The sequence below is a fragment of the Hyla sarda genome, chromosome 3 (genome assembly GCF_029499605.1).
Source record: "Hyla sarda isolate aHylSar1 chromosome 3, aHylSar1.hap1, whole genome shotgun sequence".
In the NCBI taxonomy this organism is placed as follows: Eukaryota; Metazoa; Chordata; class Amphibia; order Anura; family Hylidae; genus Hyla; species Hyla sarda.
Window position 1 is genome coordinate 311,695,410 of NC_079191.1, and position 20,436 is coordinate 311,715,845.

The 20,436-nt window shown below is 40.0% G+C and overlaps 1 protein-coding gene across 8 annotated transcripts in view; it reads left to right on the plus strand.

Moving 5' to 3' along the window:
- TIAM2 (TIAM Rac1 associated GEF 2) overlaps positions 1-20,436 on the plus strand; it is a 488,869-nt gene that overhangs the window by 436,216 nt on the left and 32,217 nt on the right. The window contains exon 1 of one of the 8 annotated variants that reach the window (XM_056567053.1): positions 1,224-1,688. The exons of the other annotated variants lie outside the window; for them this stretch is intronic. Within the exon in view, the coding sequence (XP_056423028.1) occupies positions 1,656-1,688 (33 nt within the window). The 5' untranslated portion in view covers positions 1,224-1,655. Of the gene's footprint in view, positions 1-1,223; positions 1,689-20,436 lie in introns of those variants that run through there. 8 annotated transcript variants of the gene reach the window in all.

The window sequence follows — 20,436 nt, forward strand, 5'->3', positions numbered from 1 at the left end:
GGGGCTGTCCAGTTTTAAATGTTCACCAACAAGGCTCCCAGTAACCCACATATATACATTGCCCACTGAAATTAATTTATATTATGTAAGGCAAGAGCATGCTAGGATCTTCAGAGGGATGGGTCCTTTTTATAGCTCGCTTCACTTACTGAAACCGTTTCCCACAGTTTTCCAAGGCATCTTCCATCAGAAACATGCTGAGCCCAGGAAGATCCTTGTCTGTCTACTCACAATCCATGAAGAATATGCATTCTGCTTATGTGCATGTAGACATCAGTTTTGTTTTTACATATCAAAATAAGTTTTCAAAAACTGCAGAATTTTATGAAAACGGGGCCAAAGGAAACTTCAAGTGTGCCATTGTGACCAGTCAGGTAGCTGCTTTTAGCTGTTCTTCAGGAAAATGAGAACTGGAACATGATTTTTGCTATATGCATTGCTTCTTTTTTGCATAATAGTTTTGTATTCCATAGAATTTACAATTTAGTGTTAACACTATGGACAAATCAATGACTGAAAAGCGCTATAAGGGTACATTCCCACACGGCGTATTTGCTGCGTATTTGCTGCTGCGTATTTTATTTTCTCTGTTGAAGTCAATGGGTAGGAAAATACGCAGCACCAAATACGCAGCAAATACGCAGCAAATACGCAGCAAAATACGCCGTGTGGGAACGTACCCTAAGAAAGTGCTGATTGCATCTATGTATGAATAGTGGGTGTGCTCAGCACAATTGGTCTGAAATACTTTTCTTCAGTTTTGTTTTTCACATGAGCAAAGTTTGGACCGAGGACCCACACACCAGTACTGCTCTTAAGGCATGATTTGAGACAACTGCCTCACACAGTCAGTTCTAATAGCTGGTAGAAGTTGGGGTAGTCATTTTCATTGAGCTAATTGAAATTTTTGACAACAACCATAATATGTTCTTATGACCAGGGTATCGTAAGAATGATGGGTGTATATAGAAACGTCATTGTCCTAGTTAAAATTTGTAGACAACATTTTTAGGTTTGTTGGATTTAACAGCAGCTGTATCTCAGCCGTCGACAGCTCTGCAATTTACCAAACCAGTGAATAATAGGGCGTTTTCTGCAGGAGGTGCCCATTACTGTCAATGTTCTCTTTCCAGATAATTTATTTATTTTAACTAAATATGTTGGGAGCACAATCCGGGGTCGAAACTCTGTATCGATAGAAACATTGCTGCATATGTGAAAGCTATTCAGTTTGTTAATTCTCTCATACTAATGAACACTATTGCTCTCACTCCTCTGCATGAAAAAGGAACATTTTGATTCACGCTGTTCTGAAGCTGCACATGTTCCTGTTAATCAGAACCTTTCAATGTTACGTTACATTGAATTATGCTTGGCAATTATGCAATGTACTTTTTTCTCCAGTAAATATTAGCAGGCTGCCAGTGATCGGACCATTTATATTATAATACTAATGTTCCAAAGGCAAGGCTACAATGAAAAGGATGGAGGGGGGGTGGCTGAGAATCCCAAGTCTCTGTCAGGAACTCTTTCATGAACGAAAGGTTGGTGGCGCTAGGCGAAGCAGCCAGTTGGGATGATTTCAGAGCACTGCGAGAACATTGCTCATTTCCCCACAGGCAACAGCTGTATACCTGCTCACTTATTTTGTGTCCATGGATTCCGATTTGGTTTGTCTCTTATATCAAGTAAGTGAGAATCAGCCAAAGGTTCTGCAGAAAATATTCCTGTTCATACGATGTGTTATTTTGTCATACTACATGTCTCATCATTTGTGATTGTGGGACTATAAATATATGTAGTTAGAGATATATATGTATGTGTGTAGAAACATGCCTTATTAATAAAGTTTATTTTTTCTTTATAAATTGATGTACTTTATACTTTGAATAGTATAATGATTGTAGGTTAGATTGTCGATTGCTGTACTAAACTGTTTTTGGTTATAAAGAATCATTTATTGCAAACTGTAACCCTTTTCAGTGAAGTGTAGGTTTATGTATAGTGTAAATAATTAGGTGTATCATATAAGTAATATTGATCCTATGTGTGAATACTGCAGCAAGTAAATAGTTAACTCTGAGTTGCTATGGGTAATGATCACTTTCAAATTATTAAAGATAAATGTGTAGTAAAGCAGGACATCAGAGTTTCATCTAAATTTAGATCTAAATTGTGCTGGTTTTATACTGCTATAATGGAACATAAAGTTCAAGTATGATACTTATACTGTATTACCTGCAGTGTTCAATGTTAAAGATGATAATGAAAATGTTCATTGTATGTAGGTGCATTGGAGGATTTATTCTCTTTCCGCTCACGAGGCTGCACATTTAGCTCAGAAATGACTAGAAAAATAATACAAAATAGGGAATAGCTGTTTTGTAGTTCATATGTGGGTAATAAGTCCTATGTACATAACGCATGGTTGGTTGGTATTGCAAAAGAGAAAATAGACGACAACTAACACTTTATGTTCAAACAATATGCAAACAAAAGCAAATTTAAAAGCAGTTTTTTTTTTTAAACTCTAAATGTGTGAAAATTTGAAAATTAGATTTTCTTTTATATTTTTGTGTTTGACCTTTTACAGCAGGCAGCTGGGGGGGGGGGGGGGGCTAAACCTTATTATGGCTTTTTTTTGTGACTTTCCTGATATAGTGTGACTCATTTTGCCTTTGTTGGCTGACGACAGCTGACTCTAATTGGCTGCTTCTCGCGCTGTCTAGTGGGTTACGCTTCTGTTTCCGCAACTCGACAAGTTTGACTCTGAACAACTGGTTCTTGGCATATGTGACAAGTTTGCAGAGCGGTGCTTAATAATGATGATGGTAAATATGGATCTGTCCTCAATTCTGTCAGATTTTCCATAGGGTTAAAAGTTTTCCAGGTAGTTAAAGCAAAGTTTAATGCCACCTAATTCCTACGTAATTTATATTCCAGTCCCATGAGTTTGAATTTTAATGGAATATAGCTATAACAGAGCCTACAGATAATTCAAGTCTTCTGCTATTCTTCATAATGATTGGGAAATTGCAAAATATAATTTATAATGAATCTAAAGATCACAATTACTCTACATTTAACCCAACCAGATGATAAAAATTCTACTGTCTTTTATACTACTTCCAGGCATATTTTAGTAAGAATGAATTCCATAGCGTTGACCTCCAATATTTGAGAATGACAGCAAATATGACTGTACATGACAATACAATGAAGATAAGATGATTCTGTGTTGAAAATGTTAAATGTATGTCAATTTAATTAATCCCAGACTGGAAATGGAGCCTTCGATGTGCAGCAAGACAAGCTTTGTTGATGCCAGAAGCAAAAGAATGATTCACGTGAAAGCATATGCTTCTATAGAAAAAACAGATCTCACTTGTTGGAGTTCTGCAATATAAATCTCGGCAGGCAACTCCAGTGCTCCAAGATGCTGATCAAGACATAGAAATATAATGTGTACCACTATGTCAAGTAGAACCAGCTCATGAGCTGGTCATATACAAGACTTCTTTAGAAATGTCAGTGATAAAACAGTGGGGAAAAAAGTATTTAGTCAGCCACCAATTGTGCAAGTTCTCCCACTTAAAAAGAGGAGATAGGCCTGTAATTTTCATCATAGGTATACCTCAACTATGAGAGACATAATGAGAGAAATAAAATCACATTGTTTTTTTTTTTTTTAAAGAATTTATTTGCAAATTATGATGGAAAATAAGTATATGGTCAATAACAAAAGTTCATCTCAATACTTTATTTACCCTTTGTAGGCAATGACAAACGTTTTGTGTAAGTCTTCACGAGGTTTTCACACACTGTTGCTGGTATTTTGGCCCATTCTTCCATGCAGATCTCCTCTAGAGCAGTGATGTTTTGGGGCTGTTGCTGGGCAACACGGACTTTCAACACCCTCCAAAGGTTTACTATGGGGTTGAGATCTGGAGACTGGCTAGGCCACTCCAGGACCTTGAAATGCTTCTTACGAAGCCATTCCTTCATTGCCTGGGCGCTGTGTTTGGGATCCTTGTCATGCTAAAAGAACCAGCCATGTTTCATCTCCAATGCCTTTGCTGATGGAAGGAGGTTTTCAATCAAAATCTCACGATACATGGCCCCATTCATTCTTTCCTTCACACAGATCAGTCGTCATGGTCCTTTTTGCTGAAAAACAGCCCCAAAGCATGAGGTATCCACCCCCAAGCTTCATAGTAGGTATGGTGTTCTTTGGATGCAACTCAGCATTCTTTCTCCTCCAAACACGACTATTTGAGTTTTTACCAAAAAGTTCTATTTTGGTTTCATCTGACCATGTGACATTCTCCCAATACTCTTCTGGATCATCCAAATGCTCTCTAGAAAACTTCAGGTGGGCCCGGACATGTACTGGCTTAAGCAGGGGGACACGTCTGGCACTGCATGATTTGAGTCCCTGGCGCTGTAGGGTGTTACTGATTAGTAGCCTTTTTTACTTTGTTCCTAGCTCTCTGCAGGTCGTTCACTATGTCCCCTCATGTGGTTCTGGGATTTTTGCTCACCGTTCTTGTGATCATTTTGACACCACGGGGTCAAAATCTTGCTTGGAGCCCCAGATTGAGGGAGATTATCAGTGGTCTGGTTTGTCTTCCATTTTCTAATAATTGATCTCACAGTTGATTTCTTAACACCAAGCTGCTTGCCTATTGCAGATTCAGTCTTCCCAGGCTGGTGCAGGTCTACAATTTTGTTTCTGGTGTCCTTCAACAGCTCTTTGGTCTTGGCCATAGTGCAGTTTGGAGTGTGATTGCTTTGAGGTTGTGGACAGGTGTCTGTTATACTGAGAACAAGTTCAAACAGGTGCCATTAATACAGGTAGCAAGTGGAGAACAGAGGAGACTCTCTTAAAGAAGTTGTTACAGGTCTGTGAGAGCCAGAAATCTTGCTTGTTTGTAGATGACCAAATACTTATTTTACTGAGGAATTTACCAATTCATTAGAAATCCTACAATGTGATTTCCTGTATTCTTTTCTTCCATTCTGTCTCTCATAGTTGAGGTATACCTATGATGAAAATTACAGGCCTCTGTCATCTTTTTAAGTGGGAGAACTTGCACAATCGGTGGCTTGCTAAATACTTTTTTTCCCCCACTGTATCTGCATTACATAATCCAAATTCCTAAAGTAGCCTTTTATTGTATAGCTATATATAAACACACACACACGCTATAATACTACCTTATGTCTGACGTTCTTAAATAAAAAATAGGCACACCTATGCTAGTTATTGTACATCGCCCCCACACATGTTGACTTAAACACTCACACATACACGCCACTTTCTCAACCCATATTTATACTACAGCAATATTGCATTTACACAGATCTGTAAATTTTTAGTTTTTTCTAGGTAAAAAAAGTCAAGATTGGGCAAGGATACCTAGAGATTTCTAATTCCATCGCATTAAGTGTAAGCTTTATTGAAGAGATTAAGAAGTTAAATGGTTACTAACCTTCCTACAAACTTTTTAGGAGAAGCTGTCATGTGCGTGTACATGAGAAATAGCACTATTTCTGGCCATTATATCACCTTGTTCACCAGTTTACCCTTTCTATGTTTCACTCTGCAAACACTGGGGGCCCATGCACACTCAGGAAATTTAAAATCCACTTGCAGCAGCCTTCCATAGCACTCTGCACTCTTACACTACAGAATTTCCACGGTGGAATTTACAATGTTGAACATGTTCATTCTTTTGGTGGAATCCACCTGGAAAAGCCCATTATCAATGGGACTTTGATTTCTGATGCTTATTTCTGCTGTACAATTCTGTGCAAAATAAGTGCCAATTACAGGTTGTACTGATTTGCTAAGGAAGTTCAACAGGGAAATTCCTTGTAAAAGTTTCTTAGTGTGCATGGGCTATTAGATTTCAGCAAAGAGAAAATACTCTGCTGCCCATAGATATATACAGATTAGTATAGTTTGAGGCTGTTGTAGGGACAATTTATGAACAGTTTAAAGGGTACCTCTTATCAAATAAACTTTTGATATATTTTAGATTAATGAATGTTGAATAGCTTTCCAATAGCATGTTAATGAAAAATATGCTTCTTTCTATTGTATTTTTCCCGATCAGTCCTGTCAGCAAGCATTTCTGACTCGTGCTGGAGTCCTAAACACTCAGAGCTGCCAGCCTGCTTTGTTCACAGCCAAACAGGCTGTGAACAAAGCAGGCTGGCAGCTCTGAGTGTTCTCCTTTGTGAACAAAGCAGACTGGCAGCTCGTAGTGTTTAGGACTCCAGCATGAGTCTGAAATGCTTGCTGCCAGGACTGGTAGGGAGACCCCTAGTGGTCATTTCTTCAAAGTGGAAAATTAAACAGAAAGAAGCATATTTTTTAATAACATGCAATTGTAAAGTTATTCTGCATACATTAATCTATAATATATCAAACGTTTTTTTGATGAGAGGTACCCTTTAAATGAACATTTATAACTGATATAGAGTTTTTATATAGTAAAGGCCTTAGGGTAGGTTCACACAGACAAAAATGTTCCAACAAAAACAATGCCCCAAAAACAAAAGTTTCAATCTCCTATATTCAATGGGTATTGTTCAAAAAAAGCTTGTGTTTTTCAAAAAAGCGGTAAAAATAGAAGTGACATGTCACTTTTCAGAGCGTTTCCACTTGGAAGTTTACATTAAAAATCAAGTCACGCTTAAAAAAGACCACATTGAAAACCTCATCAGAAAAAGCACAGAAAATTCAGCATTGAGTTCGAGATGGGGTTATCAGAGGGGTTTTTGGCTGTGTAAACCTACTCTTGGGGTCAGTTCACACGTCCGTATTTTCTGCTGCAGATTTGCTTCAGCAGATCTGCTGCAAAAATGTGAACGAACCCTTAGGGTGATTACAGGGAACCTTCCCAATCCAGGAGTCATTGGGTTGGTTCTCGACAAATCCTCCATACTTGCCAGTCTTTTTTTTAATTGGGTATAGAGAGAAATCTATCCTTTAACCTGTTAACGACCATGGATGTCTATACTCGTCCATGTGCTGTTAACGGGGTATGGCGTGGGCTCCCGACTCAAGCCGCCGTCATACCGGCCGGCCTCCAGCTGATTCCTGTAGCTGGGTGCGGGCATTAATAGCCGACATGCGCCGATCACCGCAGCCGGCTATTAACCCTTTTAGATCGCCGATGTCAAAGCTGACAGCGGTGTCTAAAGGTGCTTTTATCCCGTCCCTGGTGGTCCAGTGGGGTGGATCACCCCCACCATAGTGCGATCGTGCAGGTGTGGGCGATCCACTTCTGAAGTAGCCTGAGGGCTTACCTCTTCTTCACTGCCAGCTCCTACGCGGAGAATGATAAAGCTTGGCAGGACCAGGCTTTCTAAATCGAGTGAAGAGCGCACAGATCAATGTGGTTTTATGGAACCACATTGATATGTATGAGGAATCAAATGATTCCTCCTAAAAGTCCCCTAAAGTGTGTAATAAATAAATAAATAAAAAAGTTTAAAAACACACACATTAACCCCTACCTTATTAAAAAAGGGGTACTCCAGTGGAAAACTTTTTTTTTTTTTTTTTTTTTTTAAATCAACTGGTGCCAGAAAGTTAAACAGATTTGTAAATTACTTCTATTAAAAAAATCTTAATCCTTCCAGTACTTATTAGCTGCAGAATACTACAGAGGAAATGTATTTTCTTTTTGGAACACAATGCTGACATATCTGTCCATTTTAGGAACTGTCCAGAGCAGCATATGTTTTTGCTATGGGGATTTTCTCCTACTCTGGACAGTTCTTAAAATGGACAGATATGTCAGCAGAGAGCTCTGTGTTCCAAAAAGAAAAGAATTTCCTCTGTAGTATTCAGCAGCTAATAAGTACTGGAAGGATTAAGATTTTTATAGAAGTAATTTACAAATCGGTTTCACTTTCTGGAACCAGATGATTAAAAAAAAAAAATAATAATAATTCCACCGGAGTACCCCTTTAAATCACCCCCCTTTTCCCAAACTTATATATAAACATTAAATATATAAACATAATAAAAATAAACCTATGTGGTATTGCCGCGTGCGTAAATGTCCGAACTATAAAAATATATTGTTAACTAAACCGCACAGTGAATGGCGTACGCGCAAAAAAATTCCAAAGTGCAGAATAGCGTATTTTTGCTCACTTTTTATACCATAAAAAAATTTAAAGCGATCAAAAAGACTGATCAAAACAAAAAAGGTACAGATAAAAACTTCAGATCACGGCACAAAATGAGTCCTCATACAGCCCCGTATGCGAAAAAATGTAAAAGTTATAGGGGTCAGAAGCGGACAATTTTAAATGTATTAATTTTCATGCATGTAGTTATGATTATTTCCAGAAGTACGACAAAATCAAACATATATAAGTAGGGTATCAATTTATTCTTATGGACCTACAGAATAAAGATAGTGTCACTTTTACTGAAAAATGTATTGCGTAGAAACAGAAGCCCCCAAAATTTACAAAATGGCTTTTTTTTTATTTTCCGTTTCGCCGTAGATTTTTGGGCAAAATTACTCATTACACAGTAGAATTGGTGGTGCAAAAAATTTCTCATATGGTTTTTTAGGTGCAAAATTGAAAGGGTTATGATTTTTAAAAGGTAAGGAGTAGAGATGAGCGAACTTACAGTAAATTCGATTTGTCACGAACTTCTCAGCTCGGCGGTTGCTGACTTTTCCTGCATAAATTAGTTCAGCTTTCCGGTGCTCTGGTGGGCTGGAAAAGGTGGATACAGTCCTAAGAGAGTCTCCTAGGACTGTATCCACCTTTTTCAGCCCACGGGAGCACCTGAAAGCTTTACTAATTTATGCAGGAAAAGTCAGCAACCGCCGAGCTGAGAAGTTCGTGACGAATCAAATTTACTGTAAGTTCGCTCAACTCTAGTAAGGAGGAAAAATACGAAAGTGCAAAAACAGAAAAGCGCTTGGTCCTTAAGTGGTTAAGAGTAGGTAGAAGCCAGCAAGGACTGCCCCAACAACTCATGGTTCGGACAGTATGAAAGTTATGACAGATTCCTTTTAGGACCCTAATTTGTATTAATGAGACAGATGAGACAAAATAATTAAAAACCAATGGAAGATATATATTAACCTCACGTATGTCCTTTTGACACAAGGTTTACACTTGGAGATTGCCTTCTGGATTGTTCTCAAACATGTCACCAGCATGGCAATGGCTGTCACTGTTGTTCCTTATTCACAACAATAAACTGTGCATTTCCATGGTAAAGTTGGTAGCTCAAATGTGTTTTTATCATCCCCATTTAAAGGGGTACTCTGCCCCTAGACCTCTTATCCCCCTCCCGTAGACATGAATGAAGGGGGCGTGGTGTGACGTCACGTATCCTGCAGGGGAACCCAGCCTTCTTAAAGTACTGTGTTAGAATGCCAGGTGCTGCATGGAGATTGTAGGGGTCCCAGTGGCTTTTTAATAGAGTATAATATGTCTAGGGGAGGAGTACCCCTTTAAACTTCTAGTGTTTGATACCATAGCTTTATAGTTCAGCATCTGCTGGTTCAGTGTGAGGTGCATGCTTCCTCACTATAGTGTATGAGTACACAGAGCCATAAAAGTGCTATAATATGTATGAACAAATAAATTGGCTACTAGGCTATATTTTAAATTGGCCACTAGGCTATATTTTAATGTCTACTACTAAACTACTACTACTGTAGTTCTAGTGATTATGAGTATACATAACTTGTAGATATATGTATTTTTCCTGTTTAGAAGTAAAATGGCAATTCATCTCTTTAATCATTTTAATAGAAATCCAGATCAAATTGTCTCCTGTTTCATTAAACCTGCCACTTCACATTACATAGATTGTCTACGATTGGGTTATTCTAATTTGAGCTTGTAATTGTGAGATTGATGATGCGGTCTCTTCAGATACCAAAATGCTGCATGACTGGCAGAACTAACCATTTATCCATCTGTATGAAAATGATTTGATGTAGGGTAAAATGGGAAACCTTTTACGGTTTGCCTGAAACTATTAATGTCATGGGGGAAAATTTGATATTGCTTTTACCCTGTTCTTGTTGCACCATTTGTCTTAGTTGCTGTTTAGAAACTTTTCATTGCTACTTTTGCTTTAGAAGCTTTTGTGTAGCTATGCCATAGTCTGGTTTACCTTTTTGCAGTGGTCATGAATTTGTCATATGTCATTTGTTTCACAATTTGTTGCAAATGTACACTAGCCCTGACCTGGCTTACAAAATTTACTGTGGACAGCATTTTTTTTTAAAGTTGCACATTTTGGTGCAATGAGTTAAAAATTATAGAGGATAAACCATACAAAATGGTGTACTGAAGTGTAATTAAATAAATTTGGTGTGCGTACACATTGTCACCACATAGAAAACTCGTTCATCTACACCACCCTTGATAAATTCCTCCCATTGTGGTACAGAAATTAAAAATGTCTTCCTCCTTCGCGCACCTATCATTTCTCCAACTATTTTATAGAATTCTTTGTTGTTCACAGTTTTCCATGCAGGTTAGGGCTGAAGTGGTACAGTCATAGTGGTTTCACCCAAATATGACCTTTGCGCTCACTGTATCTTAGCATGCTTCCTAATGTCATATTTATTCATAGATGTCACCTGCATCCATGTATAATATATAATACATGTATTATTCATTTCCGTTCACTGTTTAGACTACTTTAACAACAATGAGCATAGTCTGTGCACTACCCAAGCAAAACTATTAGGCAGTGCTAGAGTCTCACCATGTATATTGCTGTCTTTCCACTGCTCCCTCAGAGGTGTTAGTAGACTGAATAATTCTTTTTCTAATAACAATACTTTACAGAATTGAGCTTTTCAGATTTCTGCATAAAAATCTTAAAGGAAATCTGTTGGCTCTATTTGCTGCTAAGAACTGCAGAAACAGTTGGATAGCTATTGTAATATAAAAGCAAGCTGTGCTTTCCATGGAACTACTGGTGGTTGCCAAAATTATAATTTTATTTTATTTCAATGTAAAAAAAAGTATCTTTCAGCCAACTGTCAAGTAGGCGTGTACATCAGTCATTAAGGATCTGTGAGGTGGGACGAGTGAGCAGACATGCTTTTGAACAGAAAGAGCCAACCTCCCTGACACTTAATTGAGAAATAAATATTTTTTTAAAGTTAGCAACCACTAACATCAGCTCTTAGAAAGGTGTGTGCAGCTCCTACCTGCCCCTACCTCATATTATATCTAGGGTGTCAAATTGAAATATCAAAGCACCTTTTTGATATCAAGGGTGCTACAATGTACACTTTAGTTATCTATTTACAGACCAGAGGAGTCTTCCCTAACGTATACATGCCAACATGGAGGCGTGTCTGTGTGTATATATAATTGTGACCTAATAGCTAGAGCATGTTTGAGATGATGACTAACAGGATGTCCACGAAAAACTTTAAACTGACATATGGCCAACGTCAAACAAGTAATCCTAAATAATCCTGGTTTAGTTAGTACTCACAACAGGACGACTGTGCACTGCCACTTCCTTACATGCTCTGTTCCAGCCTAATCTGGATTAGCTCTGTTGTAAAGTAAATAAGTTTATTTTCTTACATCTATTGGAGAAGACATCCAATGCATGTGAACATATTATCTGGACAAAATGGAACAAAAGATCCTTCCTTTACAATTGGCTATTTTAGCAATGAAGCTTGCTTTGAAGACCACTCTCAAGGATCTCAGCTTGTGCCTCATCTGTTCAGAGGATTCAGATCTATGTTTTCCGGTACGGTAAGAGATCTGGATTTACTGTAGCTTGCCTAGGATACAAAGCGGTGTAATGTCATATTATTATTGTGAATTCATGTTAAAAAGTGTCAGCATGAGTCCTAGCGGAGTATGGTAAGCTTTCTTACTATAAACTTAATAGCACAAAAACCCAAGCCTTGCCTATGCATCTTCCTCCAGCTCATCTCAATTACCTTCATCTCAATTACAATATGGATTGGAAGGAGTCAAGTATCAGCTAATTGGGCACACATATAACCTTTCCACTCTCCTCCCTCTATCAAGCTAATTATGCACCTCTGCTTCTTTCCCTGGCTGCGGAAACGGATTCTCTCTCGAGATCTATTATATCTTGGGTGGGAAGAATGGCAACTTTTAAAATGTTTGTTTGTTCTCCCAAAATGTTATATATGTTCAGGACAATCCCTATTGAACTCCCCACTAGCTTCTTTATGCAAATGCAACAGATTCTAACTAGGTTTGTGTGGGCGGGTAAACGGCCTAGGCTTTCACACACACTTCTAGCTAAAAATAAATTGGCAGGTGGATTGGGATCCCCTGATATTCGAGGTTATTATATAGCCACCCTTCTCTCTTCAATGGATCAACTTCGAACAAAGTCTCCCATGGGCACATATAGAGCAATTGTCTGTTTCTCCGTATAGTTTACATGATCTATTATATTTATTGCTATGGAATCTCACACTGCCCACTATTACCAATCCTCTAGTTAAGGCCTCCCTAACAGCTTGGAAAAATTATCTACGTCTTGCTAATAGACAAATGCCAACCCATAAGGGAGATATTCCACTCACGCTTCTTCAATCTTATATTCCAGACCTAAACATACATACCTCGATAACTGCAGGGATAACCCGCATAGGCGATATGTTAGAGAATGCAATCTTGTTACCATTTGATTCCCTAAAGTCTAAATTTCAAATCCCCCCCCCCCCCCAGGGATTTCTAGAAGTACTTTTCTGCAAATACATCTTTTCCTAGACTCCTTACCACATACACCTCACAATAACAGTTTATATATCATCAAGTTCCTTTCCTCCAGTCAGACAGGCATTAAACTGATATACTCTGCATTGTTAGGTTATGACTTCTGTCACCTCTCTTATCCACTTAGACTATGTGGTAGAGATCTTGACCTCCTCCTGACGCAAGAGGATTGGGGTAAAGGCTTTGGTAACATCCACAAGGCTTTTCAATGCTCAACACATTTAGAAAGTGCATATAAAACGATACTGCGGTGGTATTTTACCCCCATGAAATTAGCCATGGCCTACCCTGGTATTTCAGATCTATGTTGGCGTGGTTTTAGTTGTCAAGGATCCCTCCTGCATGTTCTCTGGTCGTGTCCAAAGATACAAATATTCTGGGACACATGTCGGAGACTAGTAGAAGAATTGTTCCACTGCTACATCGCTTGGTCCCCAGACGTGGTCTTATTATTTCTAAATCTAGATAGCTTTTTCCCCCAACATAGAGAGCTATTTTGTTTGATGATATTGATTTTGGCTGATATACACACCAGTTTATGGAAATCTTGTACTATACCTACAGTGGACGTATTGATAATTAAGCTTAACACAACATACTCCTTCGAAAAAATACTATCACAGGGATCGGACATTTAACGGTAATGGACACATCTCACCAACCACCATCATTATCCTTATTCACCTTTTAAGTTACAGATTATTCTGGTTCCTGAGGCTAAATTATCAGGGCGTTGACATCACTGGCGTTGAGCTAGATAGTAAGTAGATGGGAATATTCATTTTACCTCTATTTATCCTAACGCTATAAGAGTGAACTCATATAGAACTTGTCTTAACTTTATGTGACTTCTACCAGGTGCTCTGGTGTTTTTGTTTGAAATTTCTGTTATTGTTATTACGTCATGTTGGCGTTCTAATGTATTGTGTTGTGCAAAACTTGAAATAACTCTTCAATAAAAAACTGTTGAAAGTAAAAAGTGTCAGCATGACCGCTAACACTGTATTTCTATGATATAGAATACTGAGCTAAAACGTTCAGTGGACAGGCTAAAGCTTGAGAAAATAAGATGACTTTGCAATTTATTTTTGTTGTGGTTACTTTGTTAATATGCGTTTACATCTAATCTGTAACCCCTTTTTTATTTATTTTTTTATTTTTTTTTATAGATTGTTTCTGTGTACAGTTTTTGGGGCACTTACTAAAACTTTTTTTTTATTTTTATTTTTTTTATCTCATGTCCATTGATCTTCAATAAGGCACCCATAAAAATCTGAGGGACCATACTGGACTTCCTATATGCCTCTGATCTTATATAGAGTGGCATCATTCATTGGCTATTTCAGACATCTTCTGAAATAGAATTGCTTTGACATTGTTGTGCACATGATGCCTAAGAGTATGTACTCTTAACCCTTACTCACGCTTTGCTTGGTAATCATGTATTTTATGAGCCTAAAATTAGGAGTAAGGCCTAAAGGGTGACATATAAGGCTAGTGCCACACAATATTTTTAAATCCCCCACAGGGAGCTCTGAATGGCCGGTACCGAGGAGCCAATCAGGGCTCTCAGCAAGAGATTTAAAAATGAACATTGTGAGTAGCAGGGGGCCATATGTATATTAAAAGCGCTTTTGGGGGGCAAGATATATAGCGCTGCAGGGGGTGGGACAGACATATAGCCTATATATCTAGCCCCCCAGCGCATTTATAATATGCCCCCTGTAGCGCATTTATATATCCCCCGCCGGCGCATAAATAAATATATATCCCCCGCTGGCACATTGATATGTACCCTCGCAGCATCTATATACATATGTCACCGCTGCGCTATGAATGAAAAGCATTCTAGCAGCAGCCGGCGTCCCGATGCTGCTGATAAAAAATACTTTTCATTCATGGCGCAGCGCCGGCATATGTATATAGAAGCGCTGTGGGGGGGGGGGGGGGGGGGCGGATAACGCTATATGTCTGCACCCCCCAACTCTTCTTTATACATATACCCCTGCAGCCGTCTGCTGACACTATGCACTACTAATAGAAGTACTTTTCATTCATAGTGCTGCAGGGGTATATACAAGCGCTGGGGGGTGCAGACATATAGCGTTATGTGCCCCCCACAGTGCTTCTATATACATATGCTGGCGCTGCGCTATGAATGAAAAATATTTCTATCAGCAGCATCAGGCCACGGCTGCTGCTAGAATGCTTTTCATTCATAGCGCAGCGGTGACATATGTATATAGATGCTGCGAGGGTACATATACATGTGCCGGCGGGGGATACATTATACTTGCGTCGGCTGTGGAAACATTAAACTTGCTCCCTGCTACTCACAATTTTCATTTTTAAATCTCCCATGGAGAGCCCTGATTGGCTCCTCGGTACCGGCCATTCAGGGCTCCCCACGGGGGATTCAAAAATGAAAGTTAAAACACACTGTACATCGCAGGGTTGCGGACCATGCCGCCCACTCCCCTGCTTAATAACTTCTGATCGCATTGGGTCTCAGAAGTGAAACCCAGTGCGATCAATCCCTCAGCCCCTGCACTACAACCCCCATCATGAAACAGTCTGTTCCATGATGGGGGTTGTAGTGCATGGGCTGAGGGATTGATCGCACTGGGTTTCACTTCTGAGACCCGATGGGGGTAGTAGTACAAACACTAATGTAGCCTCCCTAGCTGTCTGCAGACTCCCGCAGCCAGGGGATTACTACTCACATCATGGAAACAAGTATGTTCAATGATGGGAGTAGTAGTAGTCCTTCAGCACTGCAGAAGACTGCTGATGTCACCTCTTCTGAGCATACTCAGAAGTAATAACGGATATTATAAACCGGGTGCAAACGGATGCCGTTTGCCGTTTATCCGTTTGCCATAGACTTCAATGTTAAAAATAACGGCCGTTAATTTACCCGTGACTGAAGAAAAATTAGTGCATGTGTCGTTTTTTCTTCCGTCACAAATAAAGTCAGTTATTCACGACGGGCTATAACTGGTCATAACGGACAATCAGAAAATCCCATAGAAGTTCAACATCGTTATTAAAGGGGTATTCCGCCCCTGGCATCTTATCCCCCTATCCAAAGGATAGGGGATAAGATGTTAGATCGCCGCGGTCCCACTGCTGGGGACCCTGGGGATCTTTGCTGCGGCACCCCGCTATCATTACTGCACAGAGCGAGTTCGCTCTGTGCGTAATGACGGGCGATACAGGAGCCGGAGCATCGTGACTTCATGGCTCCGCCCCTCATGACATCACAGCCCGTCCCCTTAATGCAAGTCTATGGCAGGGGGCGTGACGACTGCCACGTCCCTCCCATAGACTTGTATTGACGGGGCGGACGAGGGGAGGAGCCGTGACGTAACTATGTTCCGGCCTCTGTATTGCCCGTCATTATGTGCAGAGCGATCTCGCTCTGCGCAGTAATGATAGCGGGGTGCTGCAGCAGCGATCCCGGGGGTCCCCGGCGATCTGACATCTTAACCCCTATCCTTTGGATAACGGATATGATGTCTAGGGGCGGAGTACCCCTTTAAAGCTTTTCTAACGGATGTTTATAACGGATCTTTTAACGGATGAATTTTATAGTGTGAAAGGGGCAAATAGTCAAAGTTTGTACTTTTGGCTTTATATTATTATGGATCATTTATACATAGTATTTTGGTCTAATATTTGAGCTACTGTTTACAGCTTAAAATGTGCTCCCAAAATTACGGTTTATAAATTTTTAAGCTTTGTTGAACTCGATGGAAAAACAGCTGGAAATTCACATTTAGTAAATATCTCTCTGATCACTTTTTAGCTTTTTTGGGTTGTTTCAATCCAAGAAAAGACCTGGGGTTGCTAATTGTATAACAACATTGCTGTAATAATAAAATGTTCCAAGAACTGCAAAAAACAAAACGCCATATAGCAGAAATACAGCTGGAATGTTTAGCCTCTTTATACTTCCATTCTGGTGTTTTTTTTTTTTTGTTTTTTTTGAAAATATGGACCAAAAATGAGATTAAACTAGTGAACAGAGCAATTTCTGTTGTTGCCATTAGAGATGAGCGAACCTACAGTAAATTCGATTTGTCACGAACTTCTCGGCTCGGCGGTTGCTGCTTTTCCTGCATAAATTAGTAAATCTTTCAGGCGCTCCCGTGGGCTGGAAAAGGTGAATAGGAGACTCTTTCTTAGGACTGTATCCACCTTTTCCAGCCCACCGTAGCACCGGAAAGCTGAACTAATTTATGCAGGAAAAGTCAGCAACCGCCGAGCTGAGAAGTTCGTGACGAATCGAATTTACTGGAAGTTCGCTCATCTCTAGTTGCCATGTATTAGGCGGTTGCTGAAAGTGAAATTCTTTATTTATATGTTATAAAGTGGTTCAAAGGTGGAACTTAAATACTTTGGCCGGCATTTATCATTGTAGGTGTAAGTGAAGCATTTTTTTACACCATTTTTTTGTGTACTGGTAATGTGTAGGAGCACCAGATATATCACAGAGCATTTGATACATTTTGTGCAGGTAAACCTTCTTTTTTTATTTTTTTTATTTCTCTCTTCACATACACCATAAAGCTAAGCTAAGTCTGGGCTGGTATAGTTTTAGAGACTTTTCAGTGGCTTTGCACCTTTTTTGCACCTTTCCACAAAAAGGCGCAGTTGATAAAACCCTTCTATATCATGTGTATTGCCAAAATCAGTGGATTCGAACTCAAAATCTGCAGAAATGTGTAAAGCGAAAGGCGCAAATACACCCTGCTTGCGCTTTTTTTTGTGTGCCTTTTCTAGACACAAAAAACTGTCTAAAGACAATGATAAATGTCAGCCTTTATTTTAATGGAAAATTACAGAAAGGCAATAACAAAATTAGTGTTATAAACGGCTTAATTCTTCTGACTTTAAGCGTATTTAAGAGGATAATTACTTTTATTGTTTAGTCTGATAATTAGAACAATACACAATTGCATTAAAAGAAATGACATTAAAGGGGTACTCCGGTGAAAAACTATTTTTTTTTAAATCAACTGGTGCCAGAAAGTTAAACAGATTTGTAAATTACTTCTATTAAAAAAAATCTTAATCCTTCCTGTACTTATTAGCTGCTGAATACTACAGCGGAAATTCTTTTCTTTTTGAAACGCAGAACTGTCTGCTGACATCATGAGCACAGTGCTCTCTGCTGACATCTCTGTCCATTTTATGAACTTTCCAGAACAGCAATTTTTGCTATGGGGATTTCCTTTTACCCTGGACAGTTCCTAAAATGGAGAGATGTCAGCAGAGAGGTACTCCACTGGCCAGCGTTCGGAAGTAAACATTGTGACATCACGGCCACGCCCCCTCAATGCAAGTCTATGGGACTTACATTGAGGGGGCGTGGCCATGTTACGGGGGCGTGGACAACCCTTGCAGTGCGAAAACAGCGTTCGTAACATTTACTTCCGAACGCTGGCCAGTGGAGGTACCCCTTTAAAGGGGATCTTCATCCATTAATCCTCATTACATGGCTTGAAATTCAATAATGTAATTTCACTTAACAGATTCCATTAGTTTTGGTCAAGTGGTTTTTCTTGTTGCTATTTCTTTATAAAATACTAGACATATATGAAGAAGAGGAAAATTTGGTATGAATAATGCATTTGTCTGATACATTAAATATGCAATATGTATAGAGTGACACAGACGGTTTATCAACTGTATTATTAAAATAGTGTTGTTAGCCAATGTGACAAAATAATTACAAAAACAAAACAAAATTATGGTCTATTGTCTGTTGATACAGTATTGTTAAATTGCTATTTATTGTTGTGTTTTTAGCAAAATTGCATCAAAACTGTGACCGTTTTTTTGCAGCTGTTAGAAACAGATGAGCTAATGTTACTAAGGCTTGGTCAACTTTTTTGTCACCAAATTTTTGTACTGAAAGAATAAAATAATAAAAAAAATTTAATAAATATATATATATATATATATATATATATATATATATATGTTTAGTAGTAGAACGTTGTGTCCTCATAATTAATGTCCTCTATTAATCATGCTTTTAATTTAAATTTTTTTCCTATGAAATTCTTATATACCGTATTTATCGGGGTATACCACGCACCGGCCTATAACACGCACCCTCATTTTACCAAGGATATTTGGGTAAAAAAAGTTTTTTACCCAAATATCCATGATAAAATGAGGGTGCGTGTGTGCGCGTGTATACCCCGATATACCCCCAGGAAAGGCAGGGGGAGAGAGGCCGTCGCTGCCCGCTTCTCTCCCCCTGTCTTTCCTGGGGTCTAGAGCGCTGCTGTCGGCCCTTTTCACCCCCTGGTTATCGGCGCCGCTGCCCGTTCTGTCCCCCTGACTATCGGTACCGGCGCCAGGGGGAGAGAAGGGGCAGCGGCACCCATTGCCGGCGCCGCTGCCCCGTTGCCTCCCCCCATCCCCGGTGGCATAATTACCTGAGTCGGGTCCGCGCTGCTCCAGGCCTCCGTCGTGCGTCCCCAGCGTCGTTGCTATGCACGGCGCGGCGCTCTGACGTCATGCGCCGCGCCGCTCAGCGCATAGCAATGACGCCGGGGACGCACGACGGAGGCCTGGAGCAGCGCGGACCCGACTCGGGTAATTATGTCACCGGGGATTGGGGGAGGCAACGGGGCAGCGGCGCCGGCAATGGGTGCTGCTGCCCCTTCTCTCCCCCTGGCTGTCGGCGCCGCTTCTCTCTCCCTGACTATCGGCGCCGGCACCGATAGTCAGGGGGACAGAACGGGAAGCGGCGCCGATAACCAGGGGGTGAAAAGGGCCGACAGCAGCGCTCTAGACCCCAGGAAAGGCAGGGGGAGAGAAGCGGGCAGCGACGGCCTATCTCCCCCTGCCTTTCCTGGGGGTGTATCGGCGTATAACACGCACACAGACTTTAGGCTAAAAATTTTAGCCTAAAAAGTGCGTGTTATACGCCGATTAAATACGGTAATTAAGAAAAAAATGATAATTTAGTGCAAGGGCATACATTCTATAGAGACATATGCCATGATTATTAGAAAATGTATGATTATAGGAAGATTCTTTTAAGGTTGTATCCATCCCTTTTTATCATTGTTGCTCTAAAAAGGAGCTTCTCTTTTTGTAGGTTGGTGGCCAGTGGTTATTAGGCTAAGTTTCCACTTGTTTTTTTCTGGCAGTTTTTGAGCCAAAGTCAGAAGTGGATCCATAAGGAAGGAGAAATATTAGTCCTTCCTTTCTCTATCGGCTCCATTGGGGGACACAGACCGTGGGTGTATCTTGCTGTCTCTAGGAGGTGTGACACTGGAAATAAAAAAAGTCGGCTCCTCCCAGCAGGATATACCCGCATTCAGGCTCTGAGCTAATCAGTTTATGCTTAGTGTCTAAGGAGGTGGATGTGGTTTGGTTTGCTCCAGACCAGGTCTTCTGTTTTTTGTTTTCCTAGTATAGGGACGTGTTAGTATTTTTATTCCTTTTTCTTTTCTGTTTTCAGGTGGGGACTCAGGGACTGCGGTTCCCCGTTTCCCCATTGCGAGTAAGGGGGCACAGACATTGCGTATATGTGCTGTTAACCCCCCCTCGCCAACGGCCAGCACCTGGGTGGTACCTCATGGGTCCGTGTCCCCCTATGACTATGCTCGCTCACGCTAT